At 33.6% G+C, this 14062-nt stretch overlaps 2 protein-coding genes across 7 annotated transcripts in view; both read left to right on the forward strand.

The window, feature by feature from the left end:
- Window positions 1-14062, forward strand: part of LOC147172690 (apoptosis-associated speck-like protein containing a CARD) — a 43973-nt gene that overhangs the window by 6497 nt on the left and 23414 nt on the right. The gene's annotated exons all lie outside the window — the stretch shown is intronic.
- The window catches only part of LOC147172691 (uncharacterized), a 34043-nt gene that overhangs the window by 6256 nt on the left and 13725 nt on the right, over window positions 1-14062 (forward strand). For 5 of the 6 annotated variants that reach the window (XM_086079484.1, XM_086079488.1, XM_086079485.1 and 2 more), the window contains exons 4-15: window positions 2722-2976; window positions 3715-3753; window positions 4530-4775; window positions 5598-5636; window positions 6368-6613; window positions 7395-7433; window positions 8515-8553; window positions 9282-9527; window positions 10306-10344; window positions 11154-11399; window positions 12158-12196; window positions 13319-13357. In XM_086079484.1, the coding sequence (XP_085935610.1) occupies window positions 2722-2976; window positions 3715-3753; window positions 4530-4775; window positions 5598-5636; window positions 6368-6613; window positions 7395-7433; window positions 8515-8553; window positions 9282-9527; window positions 10306-10344; window positions 11154-11399; window positions 12158-12196; window positions 13319-13357 (1512 nt within the window). The remainder of the gene's footprint in view (window positions 1-2721; window positions 2977-3714; window positions 3754-4529; window positions 4776-5597; window positions 5637-6367; window positions 6614-7394; window positions 7434-8514; window positions 8554-9281; window positions 9528-10305; window positions 10345-11153; window positions 11400-12157; window positions 12197-13318; window positions 13358-14062) is intronic. The other variant, XM_086079490.1, reaches the window with a different exon arrangement.

Here is a 14062-nt window from a genome sequence, read left to right on the forward strand (position 1 = left end):
CCGATGGCACCCCCACAAGCCCCCCCCCCCCACAAGTTGTGTGGTGTATTAAAATTGGAGGGGAGTTGTAGGGTGAAGACGGTGTTTCCACCCTACCCCACCCCCCAAAGTGTGTTATGTGCCCTATATGTCTATAAAAGTGTATTGTGCAAACCTAGTGTAGTGAGTTAAGAGGAGTGACCAGCGGGGCCCTCCCCAACCGGGCGGGGGCAGGAGGCGCACCGGCCCACCAAGCCCCCACCCACCCCACCAGGACCCCGGCGGGCATATGGGACCCGTCCGGCGGGGCGATAGGGCTCGCCCCCCGGATACTGGGTCCCGCCCGAGGTGCCAGGACGCCCACTGGAGCGGGGCGGGCACGACATCAAACCCCAGCCACCCCCGCCGGCCCCCGTAGCACCGAGACCCGGGCCATGGATGGAGCCCCCGGCCCAGGGGAGGGGAAGCAAGGCGTACCGGGGAGGGGGAAGGGAGGGGGGAAGGGGACGACAAGAAGGGCAGGGGGCAGCGGCAGGGACGCAAAGAGAGGGGGAGAGGAGGAGGAAGGGTGACGAGGGAGAAGGGACAGGGAGGCGGAGGACGGGCGGGGAGAGGCGAGGAGGGAGAGGCAGCAAGGGGGAGGAAGGGGGAGGGGAGAGGGAACCACCGGGCACCCCGGCGGCCCACAGGCCCCGAACCGCGTCGCCGGGCCCAGAACGACGGACCGCGCCGGAACGGCGCCGCCCCCGACACCAGGGAAAGCCCCGCAACGCAGCACCCCCCAAGAGACCCAGGGAACGGCCAAGACGCAGCCGCCACCCAGCAGCCAACAGAGGGGCAGACCCGCCCACGCCCAGCCAGGGGGGACAGCACCCACAGAATTAACCCACTGGCATGCCGTGAATCCGAATATCAACCCCTGGTGCCCATCGGAGGTGAATCCGCTCGATCCCGCTGGCAGCAGCCGGGTTCCTGACTATAGAAACACAACCATTAGTTACAAATTGCCTAATACAGAAACATCAATGCGAGTTATAACGCTGCTGTGGCTCTCGCTAACAGGCAGAATTAAAATCCAAGTTTAGGTTAAAAAATTCTATATACGTAGACCATGTTTCTTTTAAATTTTGACATTTGGTTTTTATTTGAGGCAGATATTTTTTCCATTAAAATATGATTTCTGAGGAGGTTAGACCATTGGTCGATATTCAAAGTTTGTTTATTTTTCCAGTTAACAAGAATTGTTTTTTTTGCGATAGTAAGGGCTACAAGTATAGATTGAAATTGTTTATGTGGTAAGTCAATTGTTGTTAAGTCACCTAGCAAACACAAGTTTGGAGAGAACGGTATCCTACAGTCCAAGACAGCGGAAAGTTTTTCTAAGACTTTAGTCCAGAAACACATAACCGGAGTACATAACCATAAAGCATGAAAATAAGTGTCTGTAGTGTTTTGTAAACACTGGAGACAAATGTCGGAGTCTGAGAGTCCCATTTTCTTCATCATATATTGAGTAATGTATGTTCTGTGAATAATTTTATATTGGATAAGTTGTAAATTTGTGTGTTTTGTCATTTTAAAAACATTTTCACAAACTTGAATCCAAAAGACAGATTCCGGAGCTATAGACAAGTCTGTTTCCCATTTTGAGATGGGTAAAGACGTTTTATCAGTATATGAAAGTAACTTATATATTTTTGAGAGTTTTTTTGTTGTTGTCGGAGAAAGCTTGGTAATATCTTTAGCTAAAACAGGCGGTTGGAGCGTACCCTGGAGTGTTGGAATTTGTTTCTTTATCATACTTTTAACTTGCAAATAATGTAAAAAGTTTCCGTTTTTTATTTTATATTTTTGGAGCAAGGATGTATATGATATAAACATATTATCTGAGAAGAGATGGTGGAGATGTGTAATTCCTTTCTGCTCCCACACATTCAAATAAAACGATTGGTTTTAATTTGAAAGTCGGGGTTATGCCATAGGGGAGAAAGCCCGCTGGGCTCCACTTGGGCTTTTGTCATTTCTAGTGCCTTCCACCAGGCAGTCAGGGTGGCGGAAATCATTGGATTTTTAAAGCAGTTATGTCGCTTAATCGATGTTGTAATAAAGAGTAAATCTAGGAGTCTGAGGTTATTACAATCCTTCTGTTCTAGTTCCAGCCAACAGTTAGTATCTCTATTGGGTTGTGCCCATAAAATAATATATTGTAGCTGGTTGGCTATATAATAGTGCATAAAATTTGGTGCCTCTAGACCTCCTTTGGATTTATTTTTCTGAAGAGTAGATAGACTAATCTTTGCTTCTTTTTTTTTTCCAGTAAAATTTTGTAACGGCTGAATCCAACAACTGGAACCAGTTAGCCGTAGGTTTAAATGGAATCATTGAGAAAAAATAGTTTATTTTGGGTAAAACTTTCATTTTAATAGTGGCTATTCGTCCTATTAGAGAAATAGGAAGGTTATTCCAGCGCTCCAAGTCACTATAAATGCTATCCAGAAGTGGAGTGAAATTTAAATTAACTTGCCTATTTTGTTTCATTATAGGAAACAGTACCTTTCGCCGCTCATTGATCTCTCTCGGGAATTGATCATTCATTCCAAATGAGGTCCCTTTAAGCTCCCGTCCTTTACTTACGTCCTACCACTTGTGACTCCTAGTGGCGACTTCTTTGACTACAAGTTGTCATTTCTACAGGTACAAATCACAACTTTTACAGATACAAATTTATACTTTTTTCTACAGGTACACATTTTTGTTACAAGTGGATGATGATCAAGAATTCGCTGGAGAACTTGTCCTGGAAGAATTTTGCAAAGTTCCGCACGAAGCTGGTGGAACCCCTTGGCGACCAAATGGTGGCACTCAGAAAGGTGGAGGGCAAGGACTTCATGCAGATCACCAACGTGCTGGTGTCCACTTTCACTGAGGACGGAGCTCTAGCAGTGACCTCCGAACTGCTGAGGTCCATCGAGTGCTACAACAAGGCTGAAGAGCTCGGTAAGTGCTGCTTTCGCGTGTGAATTTGCGCGCGCGCGTGTGTTTTCTATGGAGGTAAATATGGTGCAAAACTAACTTGTAAACATTTTTTGTACCTGTAGAAATGACATCTTGTTTTTTTTTCTGGCTAACTAACAAGATAAAGCTAAACGCCTGGGACGTCCTCTTCTTCCAAAATGACGCGTAAACTGGTGTGGCTACTCTTGTTTGTTTGGAATTTCGGACTTGTTAAAGTTAAAGTTGTAAAAAAAAAAAAAAAACTATAAAAGACCATTTGTTTAATATATATAAAAATTATATTAGAAGTGGTAGTATATTTAGAACTGAAATACTACAACAAAAAAGTAAAATATGATTACAATACACAGATATTTTGTTGCCAAGATCTGTGGTTGCCTAATATTTTTTATAGAATAGTTTTGAAATGTTTTCATGTTGTGACATTTTTTTTCAACGCATTTTCTGTTTAGTAACATTTGTGTTATTAACCTTTTTTTTTTTGCCTTGTAGGTTGTTTTTTTTTGTAATTTTTTATCTAAAATTTTATGTTTTTTTAAATATTTTAGTAGCCTAATATTTTTGTACTTTTCAACGATTTTGAATATCTTACAATTTTTTTTAGCAGACTTACATTTTTGTATACTGTATTACATACAGATGTAGGATTTTAGCATTTTTGTGTATATTAGTAGTGGTGTAGAAACGCATATCTGATATATTTTCATTGTGCTTTGGTAGATCACGAGATTGCCGAACTGAAGTCATCTGCTGACAAAAGTGGGTATATTTGTGTTGTTTTCTATTTCGTTTGATTTCTTTTGTTTGCTTAATAACTTTGAAAGCAACATCCTTAATTAGGAGTTTAAAAAACTCAAATTGCACGGTACAATCTACTAAACTTTAATTGCTATTGTTTCTAGCAGTAGCAGCTTCAGCAGGCTCAGCTGGAGCTGCAGATGGCACTGCACACTCCAAAGTTAACTATCAGGATGACCATGCGATTCTTCTTCTTAATATTATTATTATTATTAGTGATAGTCTTATGTTTTACTTCTGTTTGTTAATCAGGGATGGATAGATAGATAGATAGATAGATAGATAGATAGATAGATAGATAGATAGATAGATAGATAGATAGATAGATAGATAATATACTGTATAATAGATTACATATACAGTACATACATAGGCTTTCATTACATCAAATGAAAAAATATATTTTGAAATAGTTTTGTATAATTTTCAAATGTAATATTTAATTTTTTAAATATTGTTATCATGTTTTCTTTGAATATTAAAAAAAAATGTTTTGGGATTAAATTATTTTGTCTAATAGTAGCGTATTTTCTCTTTAACAGTTCCTCAACGTTTCTGTATTTCCTCCTAATATTAAATATTATTTTCTAATATTTTTTTACGTTTTTTTTGTAATACCACTAAAAGTAAAAGTAAAATATGATTATTATACAAAGATATTTTGTTGCCAAGATCTGTGGTTGCCTAATATTTTTCATAGAATAGATTTTAAATGTTTTCTGTTTACTGCTAAAAAGTGCACTACAAATGGAGGATGATCAAGAATTCGCTGGAGAACTTGTCCAGGAAAAATTTGGCAAAGTTCCGCACGAAGCTGGTGGACCGCCGCGGTTACCAAAAGGTGGATCACAGCAAGGTGGAGGGCAAGAACTTCATGGAGATCACCAACGTGCTGGTGTCCACTTTCACTGAGGACAGAGCTCTAGCAGTGACCTCCGAACTGCTGACGACCATCAAGTGCTTCGAAGAGGCTGAAAAGCTCGGTAAGTGCTGCTTTCGCGTGTGAGTTTGCGCGCGCGCGTGTGTTTTCTATGGAGGTAAATATGGTGCAAAACTAACTTGTAAACATTTTTTGTACCTGTAGAAAAATGTCTAAATTTGTATCTGTAAAAGTCATGATTTGTACCTGTAGAAATGACAACTTGTTTTTTTTCTGGCTAACTAACAAGATAAAGCTAAACGTTTAACCGATTACGTATAGAAACCATGTTGGAATGTTCACGCCTGGGACGTCCTCTTCTTCCAAAATGACGCGTAAACTGGTGTGGCTACTCTTGTTTGTTTGGAATTTCGGACTTGTTAAAGTTAAAGTTATAAAAATAAAAACACTATAAAAGACCATTTGTTTAATATATATAAAAATATATATTAGAAGTGGTAGTATCTTTAGAACTGAAATACTACAACAAAAAAGTAAAATATGATTACAATACACAGATATTTTGTTGCCAAGATCTGTGGTTGCCTAATATTTTTCATAGAATAGTTTTGAAATGTTTTCATGGTGTGACATTTTTTTCCAACGCATTTTCTGTTTAGTAACATTTGTGTTATTAACCTTTTTTTTTTGCCCTGTAGGTTTTTTTTGTTTGTAATTTTTTATCTAAAATTTTATGTTTTTGAAAATATTTGAGTAGCCTAATATTTTTGTACTTTTCAACGATTTTGAATATCTTACAATTTTTTTAGCAGACTTACATTTTTGTATACTGTATTACATACAGATGTAGGATTTTTGCATTTTTGTGTATATTAGTAGTGGTGTAGAAACGCATATCTGATATATTTTCATTGTGCTTTGGTAGATGAAGAGATTGCCAAACTGAAGTCATCTGCTGACAAAAGTGGGTATATTTGTGTTGTTTTCTTTTTCGTTTGATTTATTTTGTTTGCTTAATAACTTTGATAGCAACATCCTTAATTAGGAGTTTAAAAAACTCAAATTGCACGGTACAATCTACTAAACTTTAACTGCTATTGTTTCTAGCCGTAGCAGCTTCAGCAGGCTCAGCTGGAGCTGCAGGTGGCACTGCACACTCCAAAGTTAACTATCAGGATGACCATGCGATTCTTCTTCTTAATATTATTATTATTATTAGTGATAGTCTTATGTTTTACTTCTGTTTGTTAATCAGGGATGGATGGATGGATGGATAGATAGATAGATAGATAATATACTGTATAATAGGTTACATATACAGTACATACATAGGCTTTCATTACATCAAATTAAAAAATATATTTTGAAATAGTTTTGTATCATTTTCAAATGTTATAATTTATTTTTTTAATATTGTTATCATGTTTTCTTCCAATATTTAAAGAAAAAGTTTTTGGATTAAATTATTTTGTCTAATAGTAGCGTATTTTCTCTTTAACAGTTCCTCAACGTTTCTGTATTTCCTCCTAATATTAAATATTATTTTCTAATTTTTTTTACGTTTTTTTTGTAATACCACTAAAAGCAAAAGTAAAATATGATTATTATACACAGATATTTTGTTGCCAAGATCTGTGGTTGCCTAATATTTTTCATAGAATAGATTTAAAATGTTTTCTGTTTACTGCTAAAAAGAGTACTACAAATGGAGGATGATCAAGAATTCGCTGGAGAACTTGTCCAGTTTCAATTTGGCAAAGTTCTGCACGAAGCTGGTGTACCGCCACGGCGACCGAAAGGTCCCATTCAGAAAGGTGGAGGGCAAGGACTTCATGGAGATCACCAACGTGCTGGTGTCCACTTTCACTGAGGACGGAGCTGCAGCAGTGACCTCCGAACTGCTGAGGACCATCAACTGTGTCAACGAGGCTAAAGAGCTCGGTAAGTGCTGCTTTCGCGTGTGATTTTGCGCGCGCGCGTGTGTTTTCTATGGAGGTAAATATGGTGCAAAACTAACTTGTAAACATTTTTTGTACCTGTAGAAAAATGTCTAAATTTGTATCTGTAAAAGTCGTTATTTGTACCTGTAGAAATGACATCTTGTTTTTTTTCTGGCTAACTAACAAGATAAAGCTAAACGCCTGGGACGTCCTCTTCTTCCAAAATGATGCGTAAACTGGTGTGGCTACTCTTGTTTGCTTGGAATTTCGGACTTGTTAAAGTTTAAGTTATAAAAAAAAAAAACACTATAAAAGACCATTTGTTTAATATATATAAAAATTATATTAGAAGTGGTAGTATATTTAGAACTGAAATACTACAACAAAAAAGTAAAATATGGTTACAATACACAGATATTTTGTTGCCAAGATCTGTGGTTGCCTAATATTTTTTATAGAATAGTTTTGAAATGTTTTCATGGTGTGACAGTTTTTTCCAACGCATTTTCTGTTTAGTAACATTTGTGTTATTAACCTTTTTTTTTTGCCTTGTAGGTTTTTTTTGTTTGTAATTTTTTATCTAAAATTTTATGTTTTTGAAAATATTTGAGTAGCCTAATATTTTTGTACTTTTCAACGATTTTGAATATCTTACAATTTTTTTTAGCAGACTTACATTTTTGTATACTGTATTACATACAGATGTAGGATTTTAGCATTTTTGTGTATATTAGTAGTGGTTAGAAACGCATATCTGATATATTTTCATTGTGCTTTGGTAGATGAAGAGATTGCCGAACTGAAGTCATCTGTTGACAAAAGTGGGTATATTTATGTTGTTTTCTTTTTCGTTTTATTTATTTTGTTTGCTTAATAACTTTGATAGCAACATCCTTAATTAGGAGTTTAAAAAACTCAAATTGCACGGTACAATCTACTAAACTTTAACTGCTATTGTTTCTAGCCGTAGCAGCTTCAGCAGGCTCAGCTGGAGCTGCAGGTGGCACTGCACACTCCAAAGTTAACTATCAGGATGACCATGCGATTCTTCTTCTTCTTAATATTATTATTATTATTATTAGTGTTAATCATGGATGGATGGATGGATGGATGGATAGATAGATGGATGGATAGATAGATAGATAGATAGATAGATAGATAGATAGATAGATAGATAGATAGATAGATAGATAGATAGATAGATAGATAATATACTGTATAATAGATTACATATACAGTACATACATAGGCTTTCATTACATCAAATTAAAAAATATATTTTGAAATAGTTTTGTATCATTTTCAAATGTTTTATTTTATTTTTTTAATATTGTTATCATGTTTTCTTCCAATATTTTTAATTAATTTTTTTGATTACATTATTTTGTCTAATAGTAGCGTATTTTCTCTTTAACAGTTCCTCAAAGTTTCTGTATTTCCTCCTAATATATTTAAATATTATTTTCTAATATTTGTTTAAGTTTTTTTTGTAATACCACGAAAACTAAAAATAATATATGATTACAATACACAGATATTTTGTTGCCAAGATCTGTGATTGCCTAATATTTTTCATAGAATAGTTTTGAAATGTTTTCATGGTGTGACATTTGTTTCCAACGTATTTTCTGTTTAGTAACATTTGTGTTATTAACCTTTTTTTTTTGCCTTGTAGTTTTTTTTTGATTGTAATTTTTATCTAAAATTTTATGTTTTTGAAAAAATTTTTAGTAGCCAAATATTTTTGTACTTTTCAACGATTTTGAATATCTTACAATTTTTTTTAGCAGACTTACATTTTTGTATACTGTATTACATACAGATGTAGGATTTTAGCATTTTTGTGTATATTAGTAGTGGTTAGAAACGCATATCTGACATATTTTCATTGTGCTTTGGTAGATCACGAGATTGCCGAACTGAAGTCATCTGCTGACAAAAGTGGGTATATTTGTGTTGTTTTCTTTTTCGTTTGATTTATTTTGTTTGCTTAATAACTTTGATAGCAACATCCTTAATTAGGAGTTTAAAAAACTCAAATTGCACGGTACAATCTACTAAACTTTAACTGCTATTGTTTCTAGCCGTAGCAGCTTCAGCAGGCTCAGCTGGAGCTGCAGGTGGCACTGCACACTCCAAAGTTAACTATCAGGATGACCATGCGATTCTTCTTCTTAATATTATTATTATTATTAGTGATAGTCTTATGTTTTACTTCTGTTTGTTAATCATGGATGGATAGATAGATAGATATATAGATAGATAATATACTGTATAATAGGTTACATATACAGTACATACATAGGCTTTCATTACATCAAATTAAAAAATATATTTTGAAATAGTTTTGTATCATTTTCAAATGTTTTATTTTATTTTTTTAATATTGTTATCATATTTTCTTCCAATATTTAAAAACATTTTTTGGGGATTAAATTATTTTGTCTAATAGTAGCGTATTTTCTCTTTAACAGTTCCTCAACATTTCTGTATTTCCTCCTAATATTAAATATTACTTTCTAATATTTTTTTACGTTTTTTTTGTAATACCACTAAAAGTAAAAGTAAAATATGATTATTATACAAAGATATTTTGTTGCCAAGATCTGTGGTTGCCTAATATATTTCATAGAATAGATTTTAAATGTTTTCTGTTTACTGCTAAAAAGTGCACTACAAATGGATGATGATCAAGAATTCGCTGGAGAACTTGTCCAGGAACAATTTGGCAAAGTTCCGCACGATGCTGGTGTACCGCCGCGGCGACCAAAAGGTGGATCACAGCAAGGTGGAGGGCAAGGACTTCATGGAGATCACCAACGTGCTGGTGTCCACTTTCACTGAGGACGGAGCTCTAGCAGTGACCTTCGAACTGCTGAGGTCCATCAACTGCGTCAACGAAGCTGAAAAGCTCGGTAAGTGCTGCTTTCGCGTGTGAGTTTGCGCGCGCGTGTGTTTTCTATGGAGGTAAATATGGTGCAAAACTAACTTGTAAACATTTTTTGTACCTGTAGAAAAATGTCTAAATTTGTATCTGTAAAAGTCGTTATTTGGACCTGTAGAAATGACATCTTGTTTTTTTTCTGGCTAACTAACAAGATAAAGCTAAACGCCTGGGACGTCCTCTTCTTCCAAAATGATGCGTAAACTGGTGTGGCTACTCTTGTTTGTTTGGAATTTCGGACTTGTTAAAGTTAAAGTTATAAAAAAAAAACACTATAAAAGACCATTTGTTTAATATATATAAAAATATATATTAGAAGTGGTAGTATCTTTAGAACTGAAATACTACAACAAAAAAGTAAAATATGATTACAATACACAGATATTTTGTTGCCAAGATCTGTGGTTGCCTAATATTTTTCATAGAATAGTTTTGAAATGTTTTCATGGTGTGACATTTTTTTCCAACGCATTTTCTGTTTAGTAACATTTGTGTTATTAACCTTTTTTTTTGCCTTGTAGGTTTTTTTTGTTTGTAATTTTTTATCTAAAATTTTATGTTTTTTTAAATATTTTAGTAGCCTAATATTTTTGTACTTTTCAACGATTTTCAATATCTTACAATTTTTTTTTGCAGACTTACATTTTTGTATACTGTATTACATACAGATGTAGGATTTTAGCATTTTTGTGTATATTAGTAGTGGTGTAGAAACGCATATCTGATATATTTTCATTGTGCTTTGGTAGATGACGCGATTGCCGAACTGAATTCATCTGCTGACAAAAGTGGGTATATTTGTGTTGTTTTCTTTTTCGTTTGATTTCTTTTGTTTGCTTAATAACTTTGATAGCAACATCCTTAATTAGGAGTTTAAAAAACTCAAATTGCACGGTACAATCTACTAAACTTTAACTGCTATTGTTTCTAGCAGTAGCAGCTTCAGCAGGCTCAGCTGGAGCTGCAGGTGGCACTGCACACTCCAAAGTTAACTATCAGGATGACCATGTGATTCTTCTTCTTCTTAATATTATTATTATTATTAGTGATAGTCTTATGTTTTACTTCTGTTTGTTAATCAGGGATGGATAGATAGATAGATAGATAGATAGATAGATAGATAGATAGATAGATAGATAGATAGATAGATAGATAGATAGATAGATAGATAGATAGATAGATAGATAGATAATATACTGTATAATAAGTTACATATACAGTACATACATAGGCTTTCATTACATCAAATTAAAAAATATATTTTGAAATAGTTTTGTATCATTTTCAAATGTTATATTTTATTTTTTTAATATTGTTATCATGTTTTCTTCCAATATTAAATATATATTTTTTTGGATTTAATTATTTTGTCTAATAGTAGCGTATTTTCTCTTTAACAGTTCCTCAAATTTTCTGTATTTCCTCCTAATATATTTAAATATTATTTTCTAATATTGTTTAAGTTTTTTTTGTAATACCACTAAAAGTAAAAGTAAAATATGATTATTATACAAAGATATTTTGTTGCCAAGATCTGTGGTTGCCTAATATTTTTCATAGAATAGATTTTAAATGTTTTCTGTTTACTGCTAAAAAGTGCACTACAAATGGAGGATGATCAAGAATTCGCTGGAGAACTTGTCCAGGAACAATTTCTACAAGTTCCGCATGGCGCTGGTGGACCGCCGCGGCGACCAAAAGGTGGATCACAGCAAGGTGGAGGGCAAGAACTTCATGGAGATCACCAACGTGCTGGTGTCCACTTTCACTGAGGACAGAGCTCTAGCAGTGACCTCCGAACTGCTGACGACCATCAACTGCGTCAACGAGGCTGAAAAGCTCGGTAAGTGCTGCTTTCGCGCGTGTGTTTTCTATGGAGGTAAATATGGTGCAAAACTAACTTGTAAACATTTTTTGTACCTGTAGAAAAATGTCAAAATTTGTATCTGTAAAAGTCGTTATTTGTACCTGTAGAAATGACAACTTGTTTTTTTTCTGGCTAACTAACAAGATAAAGCTAAACGCCTGGGACGTCCTCTTCTTCCAAAATGACGCGTAAACTGGTGTGGCTACTCTTGTTTGTTTGGAATTTCGGACTTGTTAAAGTTAAAGTTATAAAAAAAAAAAAACACTATAAAAGTCCATTTGTTTAATATATATAAAAATTATATTAGAAGTGGTAGTATCTTTAGAACTGAAATACTACAACAAAAAAGTAAAATATGAATACAATAAACAGATATTTTGTTGCCAAGATCTGTGGTTGCCTAATATTTTTCATAGAATAGTTTTGAAATGTTTTCATGGTGTGACATTTTTTTCCAACGCATTTTCTGTTTAGTAACATTTGTGTTATTAACCTTTTTTTTTTTGCCTTGTAGATTTTTTTTGTTTGTAATTTTTTATCTAAAATTTTATGTTTTTGAAAATATTGTAGTAGCCTAATATTTTTCAACTATTTTGAATATCTTACAAAAATTTTTAGGAGACTTACATTTTTGTATTCTGTATTACATACAGATGTAAAATTTTAGCATTTTTGTGTATATTAGTAGTGGTGTAGAAACGCATATCTGATATATTTTCATTGTGCTTTGGTAGATGACGAGATTGCCGAACTGAAGTCATCTGCTGACAACAGTGGGTATATTTGTGTTGTTTTCTTTTTCGTTTGATTCATTTTGTTTGCTTAATAACTTTGATAGCAACATCCTTAATTGGGAGTTTAAAAAACTCAAATTGCACGGTACAATCTACTAAACTTTAACTGCTATTGTTTCTAGCCGTAGCAGCTTCAGCAGGCTCAGCTGGAGCTGCTGGTGGCACTGCACACTCCAAAGTTAACTATCAGGATGACCATGCGATTCTTCTTCTTAATATTATTATTATTATTAGTGATAGTCTTATGTTTTACTTCTGTTTGTTAATCAGGGATGGATAGATAGATAGATAGATAGATAGATAGATAGATAGATAGATAGATAGATAGATAGATAGATAGATAGATAGATAGATAGATAGATAGATAGATAGATAGATAGATAGATAGATAGATAGATAGATAGATAGATAATATACTGTATAATAGATTACATATACAGTACATACATAGGCTTTCATTACATCAAATTAAAAAATATATTTTGAAATAGTTTTGTATAATTTTCAAATGTTATATTTAATTTTTTAAATATTGTTATCATGTTTTCTTTGAATATTAAAAAAAAATGTTTTGGGATTAAATTATTTTGTCTAATAGTAGCGTATTTTCTCTTTAACAGTTCCTCAACGTTTCTGTATTTCCTCCTAATATTAAATATTATTTTCTAATTTTTTTTACGTTTTTTTTGTAATACCACTAAAAGCAAAAGTAAAATATGATTATTATACACAGATATTTTGTTGCCAAGATCTGTGGTTGCCTAATATTTTTCATAGAATAGTTTTGAAATGTTTTCATGGTGTGACATTTTTTTCCAACGCATTTTCTGTTTAGTAACATTTGTGTTATTAACCTTTTTTTTTTGCCCTGTAGGTTTTTTTTGTTTGTAATTTTTTATCTAAAATTTTATGTTTTTGAAAATATTTGAGTAGCCTAATATTTTTGTACTTTTCAACGATTTTGAATATCTTACAATTTTTTTAGCAGACTTACATTTTTGTATACTGTATTACATACAGATGTAGGATTTTAGCATTTTTGTGTATATTAGTAGTGGTGTAGAAACGCATATCTGATATATTTTCATTGTGCTTTGGTAGATGACGCGATTGCCGAACTGAATTCATCTGCTGACAAAAGTGGGTATATTTGTGTTGTTTTCTTTTTCGTTTGATTTATTTTGTTTGCTTAATAACTTTGAAAGCAACATCCTTAATTAGGAGTTTAAAAAACTCAAATTGCACGGTACAATCTACTAAACTTTAACTGCTATTGTTTTTAGCCGTAGCAGCTTCAGCAGGCTCAGCTGGAGCTGCAGGTGGCACTGCACACTCCAAAGTTAACTATCAGGATGACCATGCGATTCTTCTTCTTAATATTATTATTATTATTAGTGATAGTCTTATGTTTTACTTCTGTTTGTTAATCAGGGATGGATAGATAGATAGATAGATAAATAGATAGATAGATAGATAGATAGATAGATAGATAAATAGATAGATAGATAGATAGATAGATAGATAGATAGATAATATACTGTATAATAGATTACATATACAGTACATACATAGGCTTTCATTACATCAAATTAAAAAATATATTTTGAAATAGTTTTGTATCATTTTCAAATGTTATATTTAATTTTTTTAATATTGTTATCATGTTTTCTTCCAATATTTAAAAAATTTTTTTGGGGATTAAATTATTTTGTCTAATAGTAGCGTATTTTCTCTTTAACAGTTCCTCAAAGTTTCTGTATTTCCTCCTAATATATTTAAATATTATTTTCTAATATTTGTTTAAGTTTTTTTTGTAATACCACTAAAATTAAAAGTAAAATATGA

Source organism: Leptonotus elevatus, chromosome 6 (assembly GCF_054856555.1).
Source record: "Leptonotus elevatus isolate MCC_2025b chromosome 6, RoL_Lele_1.0, whole genome shotgun sequence".
Lineage (NCBI taxonomy): Eukaryota > Metazoa > Chordata > Actinopteri > Syngnathiformes > Syngnathidae > Leptonotus > Leptonotus elevatus.